The 24,356-nt window shown below is 40.1% G+C and overlaps 5 protein-coding genes across 7 annotated transcripts; 4 read left to right on the top strand and 1 right to left on the bottom strand.

The window, feature by feature from the left end:
* The first annotated feature begins 5,827 nt into the window (after nucleotides 1–5,827).
* On the top strand, nucleotides 5,828–14,259 carry LOC143448909 (peripheral plasma membrane protein CASK-like). 2 transcript variants are annotated; one of them, XM_076948843.1, is made up of 23 exons: nucleotides 5,828–5,987; nucleotides 6,085–6,197; nucleotides 6,268–6,373; nucleotides 6,527–6,604; nucleotides 6,736–6,808; nucleotides 7,260–7,362; nucleotides 7,923–8,098; nucleotides 8,163–8,369; nucleotides 8,488–8,599; nucleotides 8,663–8,784; nucleotides 10,859–11,011; nucleotides 11,132–11,326; nucleotides 11,388–11,466; nucleotides 11,567–11,652; nucleotides 11,720–11,788; nucleotides 12,005–12,201; nucleotides 12,260–12,378; nucleotides 12,450–12,530; nucleotides 12,590–12,670; nucleotides 12,736–12,938; nucleotides 13,007–13,093; nucleotides 13,251–13,367; nucleotides 13,441–14,259. In XM_076948843.1, exons 1-23 carry the CDS (start codon nucleotides 5,929–5,931, stop codon nucleotides 13,498–13,500), a joined length of 2,676 nt encoding a protein of 891 aa, XP_076804958.1. In that variant the 5' UTR covers nucleotides 5,828–5,928; the 3' UTR covers nucleotides 13,501–14,259. The 2 variants fall into 2 exon arrangements, with proteins under 2 accessions (XP_076804958.1, XP_076804957.1); XM_076948842.1 differs by having other exon boundaries at nucleotides 13,429–14,259.
* Nucleotides 8,791–10,513, top strand: LOC143448911 (uncharacterized). 2 transcript variants are annotated; one of them, XM_076948844.1, is made up of 3 exons: nucleotides 8,791–9,494; nucleotides 9,572–9,725; nucleotides 9,791–10,513. In XM_076948844.1, exons 2-3 carry the CDS (start codon nucleotides 9,580–9,582, stop codon nucleotides 10,227–10,229), a joined length of 585 nt encoding a protein of 194 aa, XP_076804959.1. In that variant the 5' UTR covers nucleotides 8,791–9,494; nucleotides 9,572–9,579; the 3' UTR covers nucleotides 10,230–10,513. The 2 variants fall into 2 exon arrangements, with proteins under 2 accessions (XP_076804959.1, XP_076804960.1); XM_076948845.1 differs by lacking the exon at nucleotides 8,791–9,494 and having other exon boundaries at nucleotides 9,518–9,725.
* An 899-nt stretch (nucleotides 14,260–15,158) lies between the features above and the next one.
* On the top strand, nucleotides 15,159–17,868 carry LOC143449960 (testis-expressed protein 36-like). The gene is made up of 6 exons (XM_076950316.1): nucleotides 15,159–15,312; nucleotides 16,264–16,401; nucleotides 16,665–16,745; nucleotides 16,913–17,042; nucleotides 17,121–17,278; nucleotides 17,365–17,868. The coding sequence occupies exons 1-6, from the start codon at nucleotides 15,262–15,264 to the stop codon at nucleotides 17,458–17,460; spliced, it is 654 nt and encodes a 217-aa protein (XP_076806431.1). The 5' UTR covers nucleotides 15,159–15,261; the 3' UTR covers nucleotides 17,461–17,868.
* A 173-nt stretch (nucleotides 17,869–18,041) lies between these two features.
* LOC143449961 (ribonuclease P protein subunit p21-like) lies at nucleotides 18,042–23,082 on the top strand. The gene is made up of 4 exons (XM_076950317.1): nucleotides 18,042–18,379; nucleotides 19,772–19,872; nucleotides 20,010–20,092; nucleotides 20,159–23,082. The coding sequence occupies exons 1-4, from the start codon at nucleotides 18,302–18,304 to the stop codon at nucleotides 20,290–20,292; spliced, it is 396 nt and encodes a 131-aa protein (XP_076806432.1). The 5' UTR covers nucleotides 18,042–18,301; the 3' UTR covers nucleotides 20,293–23,082.
* Nucleotides 20,309–23,829, bottom strand: LOC143449959 (6-phosphogluconate dehydrogenase, decarboxylating-like). The gene is made up of 13 exons (XM_076950315.1): nucleotides 23,713–23,829; nucleotides 23,571–23,604; nucleotides 23,149–23,190; nucleotides 22,902–23,081; nucleotides 22,604–22,788; nucleotides 21,930–21,996; nucleotides 21,737–21,871; nucleotides 21,478–21,667; nucleotides 21,278–21,405; nucleotides 21,075–21,208; nucleotides 20,918–21,017; nucleotides 20,723–20,845; nucleotides 20,309–20,654 (listed from the first exon to the last, which is right to left on the bottom strand). The coding sequence occupies exons 1-13, from the start codon at nucleotides 23,718–23,720 to the stop codon at nucleotides 20,535–20,537; spliced, it is 1,446 nt and encodes a 481-aa protein (XP_076806430.1). The 5' UTR covers nucleotides 23,721–23,829; the 3' UTR covers nucleotides 20,309–20,534.
* Nucleotides 23,830–24,356: the final 527 nt, after the last annotated feature.

Below are 24,356 nucleotides of genomic sequence, written 5' to 3'. Positions count from 1 at the left end.
GAGGTTGGTGATCAGATGTTGAGGAGAACAAAGTTTTCGATTTAAACCGCGATATTTCCTCCCCAAGTCTACCTCGGGCATTATCCTGACCGCTTCCAACAAGCGGTCCTCGACTTCATAGAAGACCACCGCCAGGATCTGATGGAGGAACTTGAGAAGATAAAGGTGAGGAGACACTGGACCACCCCTTATGCCAGACGGGCTGCCGAACAGCATCGCTATTTATAGCAGATTTGCGCATCCCATGACCTTTTTCAAAAATATTCACTTGTGGATGTGTTTGTTACGCAACAATTACGCTGTGATAGCTGTACGCTCTTATGTTGTGCGTGGGATCTTTTTACATGATTTTGTGTGGTTGGAATAGTCATCTCTGTGCTTAAATATATAGGGGAGACCGGGGTTAGTTGGAAAAAATTTTAGGAAAATTTAAACCACCAAAATTCAGAATGATCTTCGAAATCGATCGATCGATCGAACTTCGATCTTCGTCACGTGTTCCAACTAACCCCGACGCCGGGGTTTGTTGGAAAACCACACGGAGTTAGTTGGAAAATACATCGATTTGTTATATACAGTATTCAAAAGTGTCTGTTCTTTGAATGTCAATCAATCTATTGTGGATTGTAGCCCGACAAGTCAACAGGGAAGATAAAGTTCTGCTGACAGCGTTTCGTTCCTCTTCTGTTGAAAGGAACATGAAATTTGAACACAATGTCTTTTAAATTTTGAGTGAATTCCGATTCGTCAGTGTCCATAGGAAAAATAAACCAGGGGCGCTCATTCGCTAATTTAAAGTGATTGGAGCGCTTCAAAAATTTGAAGGTTACGTCCCCATCTTCAAAAACATCACTTACTTGCCAACGTAGTACTGCACACTTTTTCTTGCAGAAAATTGACCAGTGCAAATTCACCTTCTTTAATGTCATTTGGTTGATTAACCTCTGTCATTTCTTCATCGTCTGTTGTACTCCCGTCTGAGCAGTCCTCTTCGTCTGATAAGAGTGGCGGCGGTGCTTCGTCAGAGTCAGACTTTGAAGCATTTATCAAGCATTTACAAATTTTCTTACTTGTCTTTTTCTTTTTTTCAACCTGTGCCATAAGTTCCTGTTTTTCGGGGTATCAGTTAAAATTCTGGTTCTTCCACGATTTATGTTGGATTTCCTTTCTGGGAGCAGCTATTGTAAATGGCCTTATGCCTTCAGCTGTGACATTCATAAGACAATCAATTGTTGATGATGAAGACCTACCTGATATTTGGTGTTGTTGGCTGGTTGTTTGCTGGTCTGTTGGTTGTGTGCTGGCACTGTCAGCAACATCCATCGGGATAGGCCTGTCAGTCACATCAGAAGGCAGAAATTCTGCATCAGTAAAAATGTCACTGTCGAATGGATAGATCCCAGCAACCTTGAACCCTGATTGTATGTTTACTGGTGTGAATGCTCTGGGGAAACTTCTCCCTACTATATCAGGGATGTCATAAATAGTCATTGTTGTTCCTCGATTTTCTTTCATCCAGCAGTCACAAGCGCTGTTGTAATAACGCTTGAAAGGCCCATAAACAGCCTTATTCTAGCGGCTGCAGCTTATGAGAGCAGTGGGGTGGAAATGAGAGTAAGACAATGCCATGCTCTTTGGCATTGTCTTACTTTCCAACTAACCTCATTCAAATTTTTCCAACTAACCCCTTATGCACATGAGAGAGAAAAATTACTTTTTATGTAGCCACTAAACCAGGTAATTTAATTGCCTCTGCCTTTTCTGGTACCATGGCACCTACGGTCAATATAGACTAATGAACTTTCAATAGTCTCTCTAGAGCACTATGTTACACGAAATTTACCAACAATCTCGATTTTTAGTTCAAAGTATAAAAAACAGAAAAACGTGTGCCACTTTTTTGCTTCTGCTCTTAGACCAATAAAATTAACATGGCAAATAGATAACATCGTTGTCAATCACTAAAAGGCAGTAAAGATTTACAAAGATGTTCGGGGAATACTAAAGCATCGATTTTTCAACTAACCCCGTTTTCCAACTAGCCCCGGTCTCCCCTATGATATGATGTGTGAAACATGTAACAGCATTTTCTCACTTTCCTCGAGCTCACAAACAACGTAAGCGATCAAGTGTGACGTCACATAGCCTATGTGATAATGAGTCATCATGACCGGTCTTTGAAGATTTAGACCTACTATTCATAATATTTGATTATTATAAGATAACTTAGATTATCTCGAATTCTTTTCTAGAATATTTTGAAAGACAGAAACTGTAACCTTAGCGATGCTCTTTCCTGACAAAGTTAACGGTTCAAGTGAGATTAAAGTTATCAGACCGGCATAATGCGGTTTAACTGATGAAGGTCATCACAAGAACGCGATGGAGTCAATCGACAGCGGAAATTGGCCTACAACGAAATTAAAAATTCTTCTATAAGTTTCTATAACTTATTACAGATATTACAGAAAAGTCCTCGGTCACCTCAACAAATTGAAATTCCTCAGGAAATTGTCGGCAAGATATTCATCTCACGTTTCGTAAAGCCGATTTCCGTGAACATAACTCTATACAGTATTCCTTATGTATATTTTAATCTCTCCTTATCATCACAACCTCAACAATGTCGACTTTGTGACACTTGTCACCTGACCTGGCACTTATACTAGAATGTTTTTGAAAACATAGTATACTTGTATGCAATATGTGAAATTAGTAGGCACAGCTTTGTTAGGCTGTATTTGCAAGTTTGCTAAACCTATATACCGAGGTATCTACCGCGGATTAACCTCGGGTTTAGGGAAACTTACAAGGTTACCAACTTAACTTACAAACAAGAAAACAATAAATTCAAACTCATCGGGAATACAAGGTTTTTGGTCGAAAAACTTGCGCTGATTATTGCGACATTTTTACATCACGATGCCCGGAACAAATCTGGTAGCAGGAACAAATTTGGCACGACACCTGTGTGGTGCCAAATACAGTAGTGACCTTCTGCCAAATGTTTAACCCCTTTTGTGACGTAATAAATTCATCGTCTGATAAACTTTGATAAATTATTTGACTCAGCAGTAAACGTGTGCCTGTGGACTTTGGTAAGTTTGATTATTCTGCCCTGGGTTATCTTAGCATATTACTGTAGACTGTATCACTTATCATTGTTGTAACCACGTCATTTTGTTTAGACTCGAGTCAAGTCAAGTCATGTGGGAAGTTGACTTAAGTCAAGTTGAGTCAAATTACCAATTTGCTCGAGTCAAGTCAAGTCAAGTCATGCTAAAATATAATGCAAGACAAATCAAGTCATGCCGTTTGCTTCGCACAGAGATGTAGGAAATATCGCCGTCTATCATGTATTTTTCACAGTAATTACCCAAATTTAAAACAACCCACAACAAAATCGAACAGCAATGACCCCGGCTCATAAGTTCAGATAAGTTTCTAAAGTGTGAAAACACGCATGTTAGTCGTTAAGAAAACATTGAACCAGATTCCGATTTCACCAGGGCCGGGCCCAGCAATAAACATTTATCCCATTCATGAAGCTTCACATAGAAATCATAATGTTTCCGAAGGCTGCTGTCTAACTTTCCAGGCCAAACGTCGCTCGTATGTAAAATTTATAAGAGAAATTGTGAGGGTGGCAGTGAAACGAAAGTGAAATTTGCAATGAATGGATCTTTTTTGCACTGCTGCCCGCCGTATTGAAATTTGAAATAGACCATTTGTTAGGCCTCGTTATTGACCATTTTGTTTCTCAGCCGTAAACGAAGCTATAGCCTCTATAGGCTTAGCCTAGCCTATAGCCTATTACGATGTAGGCATATCATTTGAAGAATTTCTTCAATCGGAAGATAAAGTTTGTGATAGCACAAGTTTGGCAACATTTTACACAAATTTGGAAAAGTTGCGTTCAATCATTTTAAAGTGTTATAAAAAACTAGGCCAGATGAAAATATAAAATTTCTTGACAATAAGTTTGTAATGGATATATGGTACCTTAACCTGTAAGGTTGATCCACTTCACTACAATGTTAGGTTGTCAAATTGTTTATTGCGGGTGATGATGTATGAGTCTCATAAGGTCGTTGTTTGCTTTTCTCACCCACAGACTTGATTGTTCACCTTAACGAATTATTGTCTTGTGAAGGTGACAACAAAGTTGTCTAACTTGACACTGTACTTCTTCAAATTGAATTCACAATTGTTACACAAGCATGATAACTGTATATACTGTTTATATTGAAGCTTCTTTAAACGAATACATTTAGATAAAACATTGGTACAGCAACAGCATAAAGACGTACATGTTGCGGCGTTGATCGTAATAGCAAGAATGAATGAATAACTCATAATGCACGCACAATAATCAGGAAACAGGATGTCATTTGACACACAATGCTTTAGCTTCTTTGAGCAGATTTGCAAAACCAGAAGCTCGTCAGCATTTTTATATCACGTTTCATGAAGGCGATTTCCGTAAACAAAATGGTATAATATCTTCTTATCCTCACAAGTTAAAAACATTTGTAATTTTACTTTTGAGCGTTTTTTAATTTTAGCAAAAATGTTAAAACATTTGGAACTCTTCATTGTCAGAATGTTAAAGATAAACGAAGGTTAGATCGAGCACCAATATGGCGGGCTGCAGTGTAAAAGTTTATTTAGTTTTTCAGGAGTTCTGGAGTCAGAGTTAAATCATGTCTCCAATCAACTTAAATCTTTAATCAAGTCTCAAACTTTGAATCTGAAAAGCATTTCTCAAAATTTGAACAACTCAAGAAAATTTTAACAAATTAGAAAATTTTATCAACATGTCATAGGTCTATGCCTCACTTGGATTTATTCTGCGAATATACAACTTTGCACTTTTTCCTTTGTAAGTCTGTTTGTTGTATATCTGCAATACGTGCTGTGTTGTTGATTAATGTCAATATCAGTATCCTTTAAACTTATGTTGTGCATAAATTAGTCTTTGTATATATATACCAAAGTTTTCTTGGCAAAATGACGTGATGAAGGTTTTTGTTTTCCCTATATTTTCTGGAAACAAATTAAGTTACGTTGTTTTTATGGGAAATGTAATTTTGGAAGTTAAAACTCAAATAGCCTCCTAGAATGTGTTAATTTGATGTCCTGAGTTATTGCTAATTATTGGGCGCTGTGTTGGTGAGAATTGTTTCAGGAAAACCCATTTTGACAAGAAATATTGTAGATGCAAGCAAAAGTACGCTCATGAAAAGTGACGCAGCGCATTGGAATATCTTTTTGTTTTATTGAAGGGATTTTATTTTAACTCCATAAGAAAATTGAATCTTGCCTTTAGAACAAAGCATGATGTAAACTGCTGGGTTCCTTCCCTTGGTTCACACCGGGGCAGTTTCCTAGGCTAAGTATCGTACTCAACAGCTTGAGCAGTGTATTAGGCCTAAATTTATGTAGGTAGTAGAGCTCCAAGTTCATTGGATGTTGGAATGAAAAATATTCCAAAGAGTTTTTTAAATTAAACTTTTGGTTTGAACCAAATCTAGAATTCAATTCAGCTGAAACTGAATTCGTGTTTATCTGGTCAATTCCAATGAAAGGTTCAGCCAAAAGTTCAGTGCCCTATATAATTTGTAACTGCACTTGTTATCCATCTACAGCATTGCTTGACCTGGTTGTGGTCTTGTTTCTAAGGAACTTAATAGTTTAAGCTCATTGTATTTTGATTATTGCAGGCGCTCCATTTAATCTTTTTAGATTAAACTAAGATATATGTTAAACTTGTTCATTATACTTTATGCTGATAGATTGTTGATGATCTAATCTGTGGCATTGTTCTGATTTGTTTGAAAATTTTTAGGTTATTTTCAACATAAATAGCTGATTGAATTAATTCTTTTTAAAATTGCTGTGGCCTGTAATGCAAATAAAAGTTTAAAAATGGCTGAAGACGAATCACTATTTGAAGATATCTATGAACAATATGAAACAATCGGCAAGTGAGTTGGTGTTAAGTGAAGTCAACCAGGCTGATATCTTCGTGATGCTTCGGTTCAATTGAGTTTTGTTTATTTTTACATTCCTTTAAATACTCAGAGGTCCATTCAGCATCGTACGGAGATGCATCCACAAAGAATCCCGTCAGCAGTTTGCCGTTAAAATTGTTGACGTTGCCAAATTTACGGCTAGTCCAGGCCTAAGCACCCACGGTGAGTGGCACTTGTTGTTTTTTCTATGGAAGTTTGACAACAAATTCATGATTTTTCTCGCTCCGAGCAGATTTGAAGAGAGAAGCAAGCATCTGTCACCTGCTGAAGCATCCACACGTCGTTGAACTCATCGAGGTCTACAGCTCAAACGGTCTCCTCTACATGGTCTTTGAATTGTGGGTAATCTTCATGCTATTAGTGCTTTGTGTGACCGTTAGTAGATATTTTGAAACAAAGTCCATGAAATAGTTGTAAAAATAGAAAATATTTTATGTTTTGTTTGATAATTATTACATCACAATGCCACAACACTATTTTTTTATCACCAGCATGGACGGCGCAGATTTGTGTTTTGAAATCGTGAAGCGAGCCAACATGGGATTTGTCTACAGTGAGGCGGTGACCAGGTGAACCCGAGCAAAATATCTTGTAAAGATATCATCTACAAATTTTATTATTTAGTTATATGGCAACACTGCTATGAATTTCCTCGTTGAAAATTGTCCGAGTTTTGCAGAAGTTGTTCTTGTATTTGCAGTCATTACATGAAACAGATCTTGGAGGCTTTGAGGTACTGCCACGAGCACAATGTTGTCCACAGAGATATTAAGGTTGGCTTATATGGGAATACACCTTAGTGATTTAGTAATGTAAGACTTTATGGTCATACAAAATGGCTGACCTAAGCACTGATATTATTGCATCATAGTTACTTGTTTGTTATCGCACGCAGTCATTTGAACATGCCTGAAGGTACAAAGGTCACATTTACAAGCTCATAATTATAATGAAGTGTTTATGTGTTGTTTGATGTGCGGGCTGCTCCAAAAACAAATACTTCAGCCAAGGAAATAAGACCTGAGTTTCATGACGACTCGACACATCAGCAAATAAAATGATTTCAACTTTCTTGGCTTTTCGATTTATTCTTATTTTGTTTCAGTCACAATATTGTTCGGCCAAGGAAGGCTCTTTTACAATTTATCTAGTGCTGATGGTAATCTTTGATTTACTTGAATGGTTTCAATGTCATGGAAGTAACTTTAAACTTTGCATCACCAGCCACACTGCGTGCTTCTCGCCTCCAAAGAGAATTCTGCTGCTGTCAAGTTGGGTGGGTTTGGACTCGCCGTCCAAATTGAAAGCAATGGTTTCATTAGTGGAGGTTTGCAATTTTATTATCTACATTGGCGGTTTTAAAACTTTTTCCTATCAAGGCACACGACGCATTATAATATTCAAGTGGAGTGCTCCTTACTAATTCACAATTATTCTTATTGTTACATAATAAGTGATAAGCATTTAAAATAAGAAAAATCTATTGAACATTGACTTGTGCACATTAGGATAAGGTTCTGTCACTATGCAAAGTAGTTTTTAATGAAATTGATGGGGTATTGGCTCCATGCCCGCCTAAGTTTCTGCTGTTGCACCGATCTATGATCTTTATGTCACAATGGGGAAACGCAATTTAGATGCGTCGGTCTAAACAAAAAAAAACAAACTACTTAAAAGCTGTGGGCTATAGATATCTTAGCAGTTGGGATCATGACCAATTGTGTTAATCGCTGTCAACTTGATAGGTCCTTTTAAGTTATGAAATATTTGCAGTAGCACACGGATGAGAAATTCTGGTTAATTGTGATTATGATTGTGAGTTCACTGACAACAATGCTTTGTGACAATTTCAAGCTTGCGTCTCTATAACAAGCTCTTGTTTCCCAGGGAATATTGGCACTCCGCACTTTATGGCCCCGGAAGTTGTCCAAGGGGAGCCGTACGGCATGCCAGTGGACATATGGGGCTGTGGGGTGATGATGTTTATTCTTGTCAGCGGCAGTTTACCCTTCTACGGAACGAGAGAGCGTTTGTACGAGTCAATCACGCAGGGAAAGTACAAAGTGAGCCAAATTCCGCCTCATCCAAACTGTTTGAATATTTGGTGATGACATTTCTATGGTTTAGATGAACCCGCGACAGTGGGAGCACATCAGCGAGTCGTGCAAGGATCTCATCCAGAGGATGTTGACCATTGATCCGAATGAGAGGATCACCGTGTTCGAATGCCTCAACCATCCCTGGATCAAAGAGAGGGAGAGATACGCTCCCAAGATCCACCTAAATGAGTCTGTGGAGCAGTTGAAGAAATTCAACGCCAGAAGGAAGTTGAAGGTGCTCCCAAGCTCGAACTTTATCTTAACGGAAATATCACAATGGGTTGAATTGTCGTTAAATCATTTGAATCATAAAGTATCATGGAAATTTTAGGCTTGATTATTTTGATGTGCAGGGTGCTGTGCTTGCAGCCGTCTCGAGTGCTAAATTTGCTTCATTTTATAACGATCCGCCACTAGAGGGTGATGACATGCTATTGTTCGAAGAGCAGGACCCAACATCATCAGGTATCACACATTGAATCACATTGATTGTTAGTTTCATGAATAAGATGTCGATGCCGTGTGCAGGTGCAGTTGCCCACGTCCTGGATAGTTTAGAAGAAGTCCACGCTCTCTCAGACGGCGCCGAGAACGACCTCGAATTCTTGCAAAGTTTACTCGATGACAAATCTCTCCACAGCATGCTTGAGGTTTGACTTTGGCTCAATTTTAATGTTTCTATGATTTCTTTATCTTACTATGTTGTCATAGTGCACCATACCACAACTTTGGATGGTTTATAAATGATGTTGTGGTATAGATTGGTGGCAAAATATTGCCTTGTTGTGGTCTTCAATAAGTTTATGGAGCTTGCAAATAATATTGTATGAAGAGTTTTCCTAAATATGTCCCCGTAGACAGAATTTATCTAAGATACAGCATATACAAACATGTAAGGGTGGGAGATGTACATGCGTGGAACAACCTTCCGTGAGTGACCTCTAACACAAGCTACTGGCAATGATTAACCAGTGTAGGAGATGTTATGACATTGAAATGATCGCTGCTTGTGGTTTTCAATCATTGACAGTTGACAAAGTATCGAGCCAACTTGCTATGTTTGCTTTCCCCAAATTCTTGCGACAGAGTCACACAGTTCGACGTTAGACAGATTAGCTCAGTGGTTGTGTCTGCACCATAGACATCTTTGATAAGGTTTATGGCAGCTACGTTGTTAGTGAGGAGTTAGTGGAACTTAATTTTGACCAGTTACGGGTTCTCATCAGAATAATCTGACCTCATCGTGCTTTGTTTGATCAGACCTGCAGCACTGCATGAGCAGCTGTAGATACATAGATTGGATATTTTTTGAGAAACCAAGAAAGTTTGACGACGTCATCACTTGATGAGATCATATGAGGTGGGTGATATTCTTCACAGTCAGTTTGACGTTTCAAACCATCTTTCATGTGATTGAAACCATTCTAATATCTGCAGGGGAAGTGATGTCACGGCGACCATCTTCCATAAAAGTCGGTAAAACAAGTTCAAAGCATGGATCGGTGGAAAGCTTTGGTTTTGAAGATTCCTACGAGAAGCGTTGGAGCAGCGCCAAAGCGTTGTCTGAGCTTCGTCGTGCAACACCGCACAGGTCTCTACACGTTCTTAGATAAAACTTTGATTGAAGCGATTATGTGATGTCTTGTGCTTGTACAGGTACGAACAATCTCCAATTTTGATCAGGAAGGCGAAGTATAAACAAGCAGGCACGTCCAGGCAAGCCTCCGAAGAACTCCATCTCAATGACTCTTCGAGCGCTGCTACTCCTGAAAAGCCACTAGTGGGAGCCAGACAGGTTGTGGTCGCAGAGGAGCGCGTCCCGCTTTTAAAATCAACTCCGTGGAAAATAAACCAACAAAACTCCGCTCCTGGGCTGGAGAACAAATCGAGTCCGGAGTTGTCGCCCACAAGCGCATCTCCGAAGGATCTCTCAACGGGGGAACTCCCGACCAATCGAGGGTCCCGGAACACGTTTGGAACGTCGGTGAGGTTGAGTCCAACAAGAGGAGAGAGCGGACTCGATGAACCGAGTCCCGAGAACTTTCCTCCTCCTCCGAGCCCCCGGACCCTTAAACGAGCTCTCAGCGTGAAGTGACATCATCAATGTTCATTGTGAGGTCATCACAAATCGTTTGTTGATAGATTGTGATTTAAATTTGTTCAGTAATTTGAGGTTGTGGGATGCTTACCTGAATCAATGAAGGCTCTGCTGGATTGAATTGTCAGCAGCTGATGGTGACAAAATTACCCAAAACATTGTTTTCAGTGAAAATTGATCTTATCGTGATATTTTATTTTGTGCTGTTTCCGGTTTGAAGACATTTTTGAAAATTCATGAATTGTTTTGGTTAAAATCTTGAATAAAGAGAATACGTTGAAGCCTCCAGTCCGTCATTCTGTGAACAAACCATCAAATGTTCGTTTTTACTTGTTCATGGCAGGGGGGAGGCCGATGTTCAAATAATTGCAGATTTATGAAAAATTTTATCCAAGAGTTGAGATTTCTCTTTCAGGTTTGAATTGAGAACTTGTAGCACAGCTAAGAAAGTTTTCAAGTTTATTCGAGAGCAAGAAGAGAAATACTTAAATTACTTATTTGATATCGCACTGGTTCGGGCAACCTGGTGTCTGGTCAGAAACGTTGATCAGGTTCTTCTGGTGAGGTTTGAAGAACTCTCACTTGCTGTATAGGAAGATGTTATAACTTTTGTTGCTTTATTTCAGCTTTATGACAAAATCAACACATCACAGAACAAGAACATCACCCCACCTAGCGAAGCAGTGAATTGGACACGCGAGGTGCTTTCGATGTTGAATGAGTTCCAAAGTTCCTCTGCGCTCGAGTTGATGGCCTTGCTCACTCAGCCGCATTTTAAGGTATTTTAAAGTCATGAAACTCTGCTCTGTTGAAGCCTTTCGACAGGTCAGAGATTTAGTTGTCTGTGTGAGTGGTTTGAATATCTACCGGCTTCATGATTATATGATTTAATCACACAGGGTTTGTTGCAAGCCCATGATGTAGTGGCGCACGAGGTGTACAGCGACGAGGCCTACCAGGTCACACCAGCACCTGACAGTCACTTTCATAATGGTGTCGACAACTTGGAGAACGGATCGGCCAATGGAGGGGAAGTTACAGAGATCACCAGGGTGCGACTGATCCAGTTCATGAAAAACACGAATGAACCACTTGTGAGTTGGATGTGATTATGAGCTCTATGAATTATTATCACTCATTTTGATCATTTTGCAGGGAATAACGCTGAAGATGAACGACGAAGGACACTGCGTTGTGGCGAGAATTATGCACGGCGGCATGATCCATAGACAAGGTATTTCATTTTCCTTTTACCATTTCAACAAAGTGTCAAACTTGAGTATTTTTTGTGTGGTTTGGTTTCTTGTTTTGATGAAGTTAATATTTTAACGAAGGCACACTTCATGTCGGGGATGAAATTCGTGAAATAAACAGCGTCAATGTCAGCAACCAGTCCATCGATAATCTCCAGAAAATGCTCGTAAGTTATTAGTGTAGTGTGTTAAATTATTACATCATAATCTCATTGTGATGTCATTGCATGTCAGCGTGAACTACGAGGCAACATCACTTTCAAGATAGTCCCGAGTTACCGAGCGCCGCCACCAAGCTGTGAGGTAAGTTGTTGATCTTGCTTTGGTGTGTCATGGTCTTGGTTTGATCAACATTTTTGTCACTGCTATTTTTTTGCTTTCTAAGTATTCGAACTATAAAGGTAAGATCATTGACGACTTGCTGCAGATTATTTCAACAGTCATATTCCATTAATGTCTCAGATTGGTTGTAATCACCATTTCGAAGTTCACACCATAACAGCGCTATGTCGTTATTAGATTTATGTGCGGGCTCAGTTCTCGTACGACCCGCGCTCCGATGACCTCATCCCGTGTCGTGAGGCGGGGGTCAGGTTCGACACCGGCGACATCCTCCAGGTCATCAGCAAGGACGACCACAACTGGTGGCAGGCGATGGTTGTCGGCGACGCCAATTCATCCGCCGGCCTCGTTCCCTCCCCCGAGCTTCAAGAGTGGTGAGTTCACCCCCCCTGCGGTTGCTATGGCGACGGTTTAATTGATGTTCTGTGTCAGGCGCGTCGCTTGCCTGGCCATGGAGAGGACGAAAGAGCAGCAGAACTGTGGTGGGAACTCGTGGTTCGGGAAGAAGAAGAAGCCACAGAAGGACAAATACCTCGCCAAGCACAACGCTGGTTCGTCTTATCTCGGTTGTTGACGGTCATGTTGCTCAATCATCACAACAACTCTTGTTTTCATTCTCCAGTGTTTGACCAACTTGACCTTGTGACGTATGAGGAGGTGGTGAGACAACCCAAGTTCAAAAGAAAAACTCTGGTTCTGCTAGGTGAGTGATCACATGACTGCTTGCCATTGTTACGTCTTACCTCGTTTGTCCAATGGCAGGTGCACACGGTGTTGGGCGGCGACACATCAAGAACACGCTCATAAGCCGGTACCCAGGAAAGTTTGCATACCCCGTGCCGCGTAAGTATGGCATCTACCTATTTGCCTTTAAAGTTCTTTATGACGTCATTGAATTGGTTTTCCAGATACGACGCGGCCGCAGCGACCCGACGAGCAGGCGGGGATTAATTATTACTTCACAACATACGAGACAATGATGCACGAAATAAAGAACAGTCAGTATCTCGAATACGGCACACACGAGAACGCTTGTTACGGCACGAAGCTGGACACAATAAAGAAGATCCACCAGGACGGGCTGATGGCGATCCTCGACGTCGAACCACAGGTGCCGCCTTTGTCATCACTCGCGTCATAATTGCTCGAGCATAATCACTTTAATGACGTCACTTTCAGGCTTTGAAGATTCTGCGTAGTGCTGAGTTCGCCCCCTACGTCGTCTTCATCGCGGCCCCAGACGTCCACGCCGCCCCCCTTGAAGAGGTGGGTGCTTAATTCTAGTTTGTTTATTTTATTTAAGGCTTACCTATCGCTTGTTTATCTGCTGCGCGGAGACCGACAACTGGTTCACTCAATTACCGGTAAGTCCCCATTTTTGACCCCACCTTGGATGACGTCACTAATGATGTCATCGTTTCAGGACGAGAGCTTGGAAAGATTGCAGCGAGAGTCAGACCTCCTTAAAGATGCCTACCAGCACTATTTTGACGTCACAATAGTCAACAATGACATAGACCAGACGATTAGCAAGCTCGAGGTTTGATGGCATGCTGAGTCATATAAATCATTTACTGGGTTCTATGATTTATCTCACAAAGATGTCTTTGCAGAACGCCATCGAAGAAGCGTCGTCGGTCGAACAATGGGTTCCGGTTTCGTGGGTGTACTAATCACGTGACGTCCCCGATTGTGCAAATATCAACGACCTGATGAAGAATGACATCATCGGTTAATTACGTCATCATCTCAATGACCTCATCGTTGGACATGAAGTTTCAAAGAAACTTTTTATTTCTTGATGCCTTCACTTCCAGTTATTGCTTGTTTTTCAATTTCATGACGTCATAAGGCAGGCAAGGTGTAGGGACCCCATGCAATCTGCCCCAGTATGCTGATTTATAACAGCCTGTGCTATTCTGCCCTTGCATTCAGTTACGTCCATGTACGTTGTTTGGTGCCATCTATGAGAGCTTTTCACGACCTGGTGCGAGACCTCGTCAGTTCCGACGTTTTATGCAATTCTGTACTTCTTGATACTTGCCAAACTGTCACGCAATAATTTTAGTAATTTGGAGTAACAATGCCGCCTTTATGATGTCATAATATGATCGCCTTCATCAGTTTACCGTGTTTGATTTTTTGCTCGTCATAAAATTTTAATGAGACGTTAATCCTACTAACTCCTGTTACCTAAAATTAAATTGTCAACTCTTCTTCATTGATGGTAAAGTATCTGATATATTTGCTTTATTAATCGGTATTTGTTGATTCTGTTCTGGTTCTTTTTTAATCTTTCTTTCACGCTCTTGAAAATTAACATGTAGCAACTTGTACTTTGTCCACTTGAGGAGCTATAGATCTACTCAGTATTGTGTACAACAGGGCGCGTGATTATAATTTTATTAAATACAATAAAATATTTCCTTGTCTGCAATGGTTTGGGTTTTGACCGGATGAGTTTGTCATCTGTACTTAGCCCTCATCACGTGGCCACTTTCACAGAGGGCACGTGCCTTGCTCATTCGTACAGACCTCTTAATGTGCTGCTTCTAATCAAGGGTTCGTTGTATTTATTTGACCAGTTCTATGTCTGCTGTAAAATTACTTTTCCAGTTAATGATTAGTAACATCCTCACAGTAGCTATGCGCTCGCTTCTTCCAATTTTCTTTGTTGACAAGACAGCGTTTTCACAAAATCTTATTTCTCCATTCACAAAGTGGAGTAACACTGCGCTCAAGTGCGATTGCAAGTTGATTGTAGAAAATATCGAGTTCGGGCTGTGCTCTGGTGAACAAGGAAAAAATTTCCTTTCGCTTGTCTTTTCAAGATTCATGTTAAAAGTAACATTTGAATTCTCTGGCATAGACACATAGACGTGGTCGGGAGGTAAAGAGCTATAACCCCCCAAAAAATCCAAACTTAATGTCTAAACAAGTAAGGCGACAAATAGATTTTTAATCGAGGTACAATTTTCTGGTGATGTAAATATTTTGTTATGTTATATTAAGCTTGCCGCTTAGGTGTTACAGTACTAGATTAATTTCTCTACTAAACACAATTTGTGCTTCTTTGCGTCGAGAAGCGGTTGTCTCGCTTTTACAAATACTTTCTCTAGCACTACTTTATACGCCCAAAGTTTTTTAAATAAAATGGCGTTAACCTCACAACTGTCCTCTTTTTACCGCCAATGATACCTCATGCCCATCGTAAAAACCTTTTCTGAACTCCTTTGCGTATAAAAATAAACATGCTTTTGAACACGCGGTGGCGCTTCATCACCATAACAACTTGGACGCATGACGTCAATTGTAGTGGCAGCAGAAAGCGCCGGGCAAATGGTTGAACTGTTCGTTTGCATGAATTTTGTTTCTGTAACTTTGAAAACTTTGGATGTTTTGTTTTATGAACTGATTCTTGATTCGGTGTCGTCATGACGAAAGGTAGAAAGTTTGTTCCAGCGACATCAGAGCATGGGTTGTGGGTAAGACGACAGGGTTAAAATTCTACATCTTTAAGCTAGCCTATGCTAGCTAGCTCGTGACGGTAACTTTTTGCTTGTGCTAAGCTCAGTCACTTCATTGTCTCAACTTCATTAATATGCTAATTTTAATCAAGTAACTTAGGTTATAAATCAGTAGTTTTTTGAATGTTAATGCAAAAATACACCACAGTTCAATCGCAATCAGTATGAGTGTGCGCCCTCTCATATAGCAAACCCTGCTGCAAAAAATATAGAAATTTCTCTGCTGCTGGAAAGCTAATCCGTCATATTTGAATAATAATTACACTTGAACGTAAGTCGATTTTAAGTGTTTATTTAAAACCAAATATTGCAAGCTTTTTGAGTACTACGATTGATACTGAGTTACGCTGATAGTTCATGTTTATAGCTTCACTTGTTCTGGCTGTATTCGATGAGTCTCGTATCTGTCGGTCGTGAAATCTTCCGATTTCTGAAATTACTAAACTTACATTCAACATTCAAGTTTGTCCATATAAAGATTCATTTCATTGCCATCGCAATATATTCCAATTCCACTAAGATTAGAACAAGGTCACGGAACACAGGCTTGTGTACCAGTCTGATAAAGATCCAAATTAGATAGGTTACCGCAGAAAAGTAATTAATTTGAGCATAATCATTGCATTATGTACAGACAGTTGTTATAAACCAACACAGGAAATCACGTCATAAAGAACTAAAGATATAAGACCGAGATGAAACACAACTCTAAAAGTTTGACAGGAAATTTTTTTCAATATTTTTGTTTTAGAGAAACGAGATATAACGATTTGTTCTGGGAAATTTATATCTTTCGAGTAAATGCAAACATATAGTTACTAAAGTCACATAAAATAATTGTATTCAATATTTTCGACAATATTTGTATCGTATGGTAAACAAATCTGACCGGTTCGCTCCATTTTTCAGTTCCGTCATCTTAACATGCCAGACAGAATTGAGAATCGTTCTACCGGCACCACAACCGGCATCATGCTTGAAACCGGCAGCAGTGTCGACAACAGTTCCCACGTCAAGTGCCCCCCCATATTCCAAAGCCAAATCAAGGTAAAAGCGATGACGTCATAAGTAATTCCGATCCGTGAATCTCAAAAGAGAGTTTAGTTTGCTGAGTTCGTCTTCCCCAAATAGTGCTCTAAAATTTGCGTCAGTTCAAGCCGCATTTACATTTCCTGACGGTTCTTTCTCGGCAGAAACGAGGACAGTCAGGCATTACGTAGTAACTACGTAATGCAGTTAACAAAGGGCATAAAGTGATTAATTGATTGATGATTCCAATTCAATATTAATTCCTTCCCATGTACTTGTAGATGCTGCGTAAAAGAGAAAACCCATTTACCGCGCATGACAATAAAAATTCGTTCCAGGATCACGGCGTCTACTTCACACAGGTTGGTCAGTTCTAAGTTTCCACAACTTCATCTGCTTTATCTGCTGCTGCTGCTGCACTCTTAATTTGATCAATAAGTTCGGCAATTTAAAGCAGTGACACCTTCACAGAACAGTCGGTTTAAATTGCCTATTCCTTTCAAAGTAGCAGCTTAACCCATTTGTTCAGGGGCTCGGGAAGCAGAAAATATTTGGCGACAAATGTCAACACTCGTCCACGGATCTGCTCACATGGGGCAGACAGATTTCACCAACCTTCTCTCAAGACCGAAATAGTTTGTACCGGGAAGACTTTTCATGTAAATTTTGAACGATCTTGGGTCTTTCCATCTGCTTCTACCTGCCCAGTGCTTATCATTCTTGTCCGATTGTTTCAGATAAACAAATCAGAAGTCAGGAGTTACATCGCAGATATTCAAAGCAGTACCCCGTCCCAAGCAATGGTTTGATCGGGATATCATCCAACACGACTTTGTGGGTCACTAAGGACGAAGACATTCCTCGAACGTACCTTCAGACCCTTGCAAATACTCAGGTAGAAATCTTTTACGATCGTTATTTCATCTTGCAGTGATTTGCTTCCGACTATTTTATTAACTTTTTTATGAATTTAATTCAAAGGAACCTCATTCAAAGCCGAACCCGTGGAAATATTCCTACCATGCTCATTCATTTGCCGTCAGATCGAAAAAGGGAAGAAGGCCTTTGGTGTCTTGACTTTTCTGACTTCTGAAAGTTTTTCGTTTTCTTTTAATTGACAAATCACAAGATGGCAGTAGAGATGTTTTGTGTTTCTATTAGCGCCAACACGACCTACCTACGCTATGTACGCTATGTACGCCACGTCACGCCACCACACGCCAAGTCAAAAAATTGTGACTTTAAGAGCATTGCCAAAATTGCTTTCGCTGTTCAGTGTTATCAATGTAATTTGGGTTTCACCGTTTTTGCCTTCTTCGCCCTTCCATTTCTTGCTTTATGCAGCTTTGCCAATCCAGACCTTAGATTAGAAGATCGATCCGTCTTTGCCTTGCACTTACGGCATTTTAGTGGCGCCATATATATGTACTTTAGTGGCGCCTTACATATCCTTGCTTGAAATAAAAGGAGCCAGGATGATAACTTTCAAGGAGATGCTTTCGTAGAAATCAGACAACTCACATATTGCCTTGCAAGTTGTCAACATAGAATTTGCTTCTATAATAGGGAAATTCCCCCTTGACCAAGCTAACATGTGAAGGAATTTAAGGAAATGAAAATTTTGTGGGTTAGGACGTTCGCTTTGTGTCGTATCGTTTATTTTTCGCCAATGACTATGAGAAGCAAAAAGTACGTCACTAACCCCGCTGTAGAATAACATGGAAGTGCTGTAGGTTTAAACATTTCAACATTTTCCCAAAGTAATTTTATGATCTACAGGCTGGCTCACATACAGTTTATTTTTGTACACGAAGTGAGACTGTGTAGTTGAGTCATTGGCATTGAGTGTTCGTATTCCAGATCTTCTGGCAGTTTGAATTAACCGAATGTGACAGTTCTTTCGAGAAAGACGGCATTGATGGGAAAGAAGAAACGTAAGCTGGGAAGAGCAGTGCAGAAGAAAGATGTCTTTCAAAGACTTAATTTTCTTTATCAGGTGAATAACTAAGCCGGTTATGACGTATCAAAAGGTTGAACTGCAAAATTTTAGCAAGATCTTGTGTTGCCCCAAACAACAAAAATGAGGAGTGCCATGCACAAAAATACTCGGACTCAATAGAAGTGCGCAACTTCACAGTAATATGAACACTTTGACTAATTTAGTCTCTGAATTAATTAGAAATTGAGTTCGCAGAAGTTCTGTTCAAACCTGCATGAAAACCTTGCATTTTAGCACTGGGAGATTTATGCTGAAAAAATTAAGGTCAATGTTTTGCGTCAATATTAAAACTCAAATTATTTTCCGCCGCAACTAATTCCTATTAAAAAAATGTCCCGATGCTAAGGCCTTTGACTTCACTCTACTTACCTGCACCACTCTCAAGAGATAAAACTAAAGAGAACTTCTGCAATCGTTGTTTGCGTGTCTCTTGTGGCTTTTTGTGACGTCCCGCTATAAAGGTTGAAGCAGATGTTTATGTCAGTGACGCAACAATATTTGCTCCTTCACCACGCTGGAGATCTCTGGCGTATCATACAAACTTTCCATACAGGTATTCAAGTCATTTAGTGCAAACTTAGGCGCTTTAAGTGCATCACTGTAGTCCATAGAAAACAGTATTAAGTGTAATTGTGCAGCTTGACCAGCAGCAGGTTAAACCTTTTTCGTCGGTTCCAAAGTGTAGACAATTGAATAAATCACAATAAGATTTCAATGTGGGGGCAGCTTATTGTTCCAAACTATGTGAAAGTATGAAATTTGTTTTATTGTCTTCATCTGACTCCTGTGCTTGCGACTGACAGCCCCACTGCCAAAACAATGACGACCACAAATACGGAAGTGCCAGTGATTTTTAACTAGCCTCTATTTTGTGATTCTCACCTTGAATTTCTAATCTTCATGTATGATGTGATGTCAATGTTGTATCAGATAAGATAAAAATTGCATAACCAAATTTTAGAAATAAAGCAGTTTTTGTCAGTCTTAAAAAGCAGTGAGTTGGTCAGAGTTATTTTGCATTTCTAATTTGACTTAGCTGATATATATGAATATATGCAGTTCATCATATGCCTCTGTTGACCATGATATGAAAATGGCACACATGCACATATTAATGTAGATATGATAAACAAATGAAGCGTACTTGCTTATATGCAAAGGAGACAAGTTTGTTTTTTTGAGTTTCTATTTATGATAAGGGATTGAGCGTGGCCCGGTATAATTTTGAGCTCTGGCACAAAAACTTCTTTTTAGAAATACTGATCAGCCTGACACTTGGAGGCGCTTTACATTGGTCGTTGTTGAAAAGAAACTGCATCACACTGTTTTGTGCTTATTACACGCTGCTCTTAGTTATGGTGATTTTCTGAATTCTGATATTACTTGCAGGCCTCCTACACTGCCCTCTCAATGAAACCGGCCAATCATGAACTAGCGAGATACTACGCAGCCACGATGAAAGCACTCGCCCTGCGCAACGTCGTTCGATTGTAAGTTCATGGCAGCTCACAAAATTTCAATGCAAGGTCGCATTGAACAAGCGCAGGCTGTTCATCAGTTTGTTTGGAAATTTGTGATGGTTTAAACCTCCCTCATAAATCTGAAAATTTTCCTCCACGTCTTTCAGAAGTCCGCAGATAAAACGAACAATTTGCAAGAAGTGTGGCATCATCTTGGTGCCAGGTGTCACCTGCAAGGTCCGGAACAGAAGTGAGGAGAATTGCACATATCTGATGTGCTTCACTGAAGCTTTCTAAAATCTGTATTTTTCACCAGGTGGAAGGGAACGCTTCACAATGGTCCATTGTTTGGACTGTGGATATTCTCGAAGATTTTTCCTCGACCCAAGTTATTCGCTTTGGAATGATAACGAGGAAAATATCGATCAAATTGTCATCGTAAAACCTTAAAGCAGAAGCAGAGGACTCGGAATATATATTTTATTCTGCATACTTGTACCTACTTTGTTTTGTCACAAATACAACATTGTTAGTAATTACACTCACTACAGAAGTCATACATGGTTATGTTAGGAAGTGCACTTGAAGGAATTTGCGGGAATATTGCTATAGACTTGAACAATATATTGCCTCTACTTTTGCACAAAATTTTCAATAATTTGTAGTTCAGGCTGCTGATGTGTGGAACTGAATTACGCATTATAAGACGATGAAGAAACGTTTCCTCCGTGCCCAGTCCAGTTGGTGTGGACGTGTTCACCGCGTTTCGATAACAACTGGTACGTATGGGCCCCGAAGTAATCTCTCTGTGCCTGGAAAGTATTTACAAACATCAGTTCAAAATCTTCCACAAATACCGTTATCATCTGATCGAGGTTACCTGAATCAAGTTGGCCGGCACCGTCTCTGACCTGTATCCATCGTAGAAAGAGAGCGCTGTGCTTAGGCACGGACTCGGAACACCGTTGTTGATCGCCGTAACAACCACTCTGCGCCACCCAGCCTGTGTTAAACGATCCGTTAAGATTTTTAAATACTTGCGATGCGTAAAGCAATGTTATTGCCAGCAACAAACCTGTGCTTTGAGGATGGCGTCTTTAAAGAAATCATCCAAGAGAAGGTTACTCAGGTTCGGATTCTTATCAAACGCTTTCTTTATATCTCCCAGGAACGCACTGAAACCATCGAACACTTTCATATATGAGCTAATTATTGTCACATAGACATCTTACCTCCTGATGATGCATCCTCCACGCCACATGAGGGCGATCCCTCCGTAGTTCAACTTCCAATCATAAATCTTCCCGGCTTCTCGCATCAGCATGAAGCCTTGAGCATAGGAAATGATCTTGGAAGCGTACAGCGCCTGTGAGTCAGCTGATGTTAGCACGAGGACAACAGAGTGATGGTAAACTCATAAATTTCAGGAAGTTGCCTGTTTCAGGTCGTCCATGAACTGCTTTTTATCTCCTTCGAACTTGACTTTGGGACCACTCAGTTGCTTTGAAGCCTCCACTCGTTCGTCTTTTAACGCAGAGAGACATCGAGCGAAAACTGCCTCGCCTGAGGTCAAAGGTTAATTACCGCAATGAAGTCAGAGAAATGAAGAAAAATTGTGAATCAGTGTGAAGTTACCAATCAAAGTAACCGGCATCCCTTTGTCAAGCGCAGATATCGCGGTCCACTTCCCTGTCCCCTTCTGTCCGGCCGAGTCAAGAATTTTATCGAGTAAATGTTTTCCATCGGTGTCGCGGAATTTCAGGATATCCCTCGTAATCTCTATCAAAAACGAATCCAATTCTTCTTTATTCCATTGAGCAAACACCTGGCACAAGATATCGATTAATTTCAGCAGGAAATGAAAGAAATGTTTGTTAGAATTTCAGCAACTCACGTCAGATATTTCATCGTTACTCATTCCGACAACGTTCTTCATGATGCTGTAGATCTCGCAGATGAGCTGCATGTCGCCGTATTCGATGCCGTTGTGCACCATCTTCACATAGTGCCCTGCGCCACCTTCCCCCACCTAGTGGCAGGAATAGAATAGCAAATAGATCGAGCAAAATGATTTCCGACAGACTCACCCAATCACAGCACGGGTCACCTCCAGACTTTGCAGCAATTCCTTGAAAGATTTCCTTCACAGCGGGCCTGTGTTAAAATAACGATTCATCAAGTATCTGGTCACGTTTTACGAAGAAATGATTTGAAGTTTAGCTCTTGCACAAGAAATATCTAATTTTTTGCAGATCTAACCAAACAATTTTAAGATAAATAAATAACTATGACAGCAACTGTTGTCTGTTCCTGTAACTTTGGGTTGCGAAGAAAATGTTCAAGCACATTTATATGATAAAGACCAAACTAAATATTGACACTATTAAGTCCTGGGGTGAAGTCTGCAGTTTTGTGAGGATGTCAGACCGACATCTTTATCAATCTCGTGCGGAAAAATGAAAATAAAATGGAATATGCGGAAAGCTGAAGATCTTATTAAACTACTTGGAGCCGTATGAAATTGTTGAAAGTTGAGTGAAAATATCATGAAAACGTGGCACGAAACTGCACCGATATTTTGTCAACACCATTTCTACCCAAAACAAATTTATATGCATGAAGCCTAAAGGTCAATTCAGGACAATTTGTTATGTCATAATGAGTGGTTTTGATTAAACAGAGTGATAGGATTAATTTAGGGATTGTGATGCCATAAGGATAATTTAAAACACTTTGACTTAATTGAAGACGATGAACGTACCATGCCTTAGGGGAACCCCCGGGCATAAGTGAGGGGCCGTATCTTGCCCCGTCTTCACCCCCTGAGACCCCACACCCAATAAATTGCAGCCCCTTCTCCTCCAGTTGTTTTGCTCTTCTTATAGAATCTGTGTACTCGGAGTTTCCACCGTCAATTATGATGTCACCTTTTTCAAGGTGGGGCACCTTTATGACACAACAATTCAAGTCATGTGACATTAAACAAGGTGCCAATAAACAGTAAAAAGTGAAGCTGTCTGTATACTCAGAAACGCTGCGTTCTTTGTGTTTAAACTCACGAGTTGTTCGATGAAGCTGTCGACTGCGGCACCGGCCTTCACAAGCATCATCACGCGCCGCGGCTTCTTCAATTTGCTCACCATATCTTTGATTGACTTCCCTCCGATGATTTTTGTCCCTTTTGCCTCGTTCTCCAGAAATCTTTCCACTTTCTCCACAGTTCGGTTGTAAGCACAGACCTTGAAGGGAAAGAAAAATTAAAAACTTGCAAAGCTTTGAAACAACCTGTGATGTGTCGGTACCCACCACAAAGCCGTGGTCGTTCATGTTGAGGATCAAGTTTTGGCCCTGAAACAAATAAAATTATGATCAGTTCGTGGCCAAGTTGCTTCAATCCCTGAAGTTCTGCTTGCGTGTAAAAATTTTCATGGAGTCAGTTTGCTTTCAGTTCGTTGGACAAATACATCAATATATCTATTTAACGCTAAAAACTGCACCACCCCAATTTTATATCTGTAATGGTAAAGTATGTGGCATATCAGAATATTGTGCAAATAAATTCGCACATAAGCTAACTTTCAATGTCAAAGAAAAGCGGCCCATGATATGATTGTCAGTTCACATCGTCATAGCAAAATTTATATCTTGGCACGTACAATTTTCATCGAAAACTGCTAACTTGTCATAATACAGGATTACAGGAAGGTATGAAAGACAACTTCACTTACCATAACTGCCAAACCAATCAACGCGATGTCTGCTCTGCAAATACACAATTTGCACAAAGTTAACTTATAAATACCACTATAGTTGAATAAGAAGCAGCAAAACAACCAGCTAACGGTAAAGTTTTAATTGTACTTCACTTACTCTGCCATAGTGTGCTGGTCGTTGTGCTTGGTCAGTACAATGAAGACAAAAATAAAAGCGAAGCCTAACTTAACCTGAAAACATTCAAATTAGAAATATCTAACCAAGATGCACTAAATATCTGTCTCCGTGCTTCCCTTATGCTGTGTACCACCCTCATGCCATAATTTGCCGTCCACTGCGTGTAGTCTGTAATCTGTGAACCTGGTTAAGTTGTGAGTTTGTGCTGGCCGCCATTCCATTACAGAATTGCTTCATCACCGTGACTAGGGAGAAATTCACTGTCAGTGATTTCCAATATATTTTCTGTCTCAACATTTCTTACATTGATAGGGCAGTGTGAAGAACTGACTAGTTTTTCGCGCATTCTAAGTCCACAAATAACCTCGCTTAAAATTTTGTGCGTAACTGGAACTATCACGAAGGTGGAAGACACGAAATAACTTGAATGATTTCTATATATTTTGATCGGGGCTTCATTTTAATTTTAACTTTAATCTAATCACGATGTTTGCGCACGACCTGGCCCTAATATAAGCACTGAACGCTTCCGATGCCGCAGCATATGCTACTAGTCGTGCTAAAATAATCAGCAGATAGCTTTAAAGCCCTCTTATTATTTATAAAATACTCTATTCGGTTTA

This window comes from Clavelina lepadiformis, chromosome 3 (assembly GCF_947623445.1).
Source record: "Clavelina lepadiformis chromosome 3, kaClaLepa1.1, whole genome shotgun sequence".
NCBI classification, from domain to species: Eukaryota; Metazoa; Chordata; class Ascidiacea; order Aplousobranchia; family Clavelinidae; genus Clavelina; species Clavelina lepadiformis.
The sequence above is the reverse complement of the archived record's forward strand: the minus strand, read 5'-3'. Positions and strand labels throughout refer to the sequence as shown.

Bases quoted from the DNA above. Each gene is read 5' to 3' on its own strand.
- LOC143448909 (XM_076948842.1), top strand. From the start codon at position 5,929: ATGGCTGAAGACGAATCACTATTTGAAGATATCTATGAACAATATGAA. The intron at 6,605-6,735 runs GTGAACCCGAGC...TTGTATTTGCAG, and splicing joins TACAGTGAGGCGGTGACCAG to TCATTACATGAAACAGATCT. The intron at 7,363-7,922 runs GTTTGCAATTTT...CTTGTTTCCCAG, and splicing joins CAATGGTTTCATTAGTGGAG to GGAATATTGGCACTCCGCAC.
- LOC143448911 (XM_076948844.1), top strand. From the start codon at position 9,580: ATGTCACGGCGACCATCTTCCATAAAAGTCGGTAAAACAAGTTCAAAG. The intron at 9,726-9,790 runs GTCTCTACACGT...GTGCTTGTACAG, and splicing joins CGTCGTGCAACACCGCACAG to GTACGAACAATCTCCAATTT.
- LOC143449960 (XM_076950316.1), top strand. From the start codon at position 15,262: ATGACGAAAGGTAGAAAGTTTGTTCCAGCGACATCAGAGCATGGGTTG. The intron at 17,043-17,120 runs GTAAATTTTGAA...CGATTGTTTCAG, and splicing joins GTACCGGGAAGACTTTTCAT to ATAAACAAATCAGAAGTCAG. The intron at 17,279-17,364 runs GTAGAAATCTTT...TTTAATTCAAAG, and splicing joins AGACCCTTGCAAATACTCAG to GAACCTCATTCAAAGCCGAA.
- LOC143449961 (XM_076950317.1), top strand. From the start codon at position 18,302: ATGGGAAAGAAGAAACGTAAGCTGGGAAGAGCAGTGCAGAAGAAAGAT. The intron at 18,380-19,771 runs GTGAATAACTAA...TATTACTTGCAG, and splicing joins GACTTAATTTTCTTTATCAG to GCCTCCTACACTGCCCTCTC. The intron at 19,873-20,009 runs GTAAGTTCATGG...CACGTCTTTCAG, and splicing joins CTGCGCAACGTCGTTCGATT to AAGTCCGCAGATAAAACGAA.
- LOC143449959 (XM_076950315.1), bottom strand. The intron at 21,668-21,736 runs GTGAGTTGCTGA...ATCTTGTGCCAG, and splicing joins GTAACGATGAAATATCTGAC to GTGTTTGCTCAATGGAATAA. The intron at 21,209-21,277 runs GCAACTTCCTGA...GCTGACTCACAG, and splicing joins TCATGGACGACCTGAAACAG to GCGCTGTACGCTTCCAAGAT.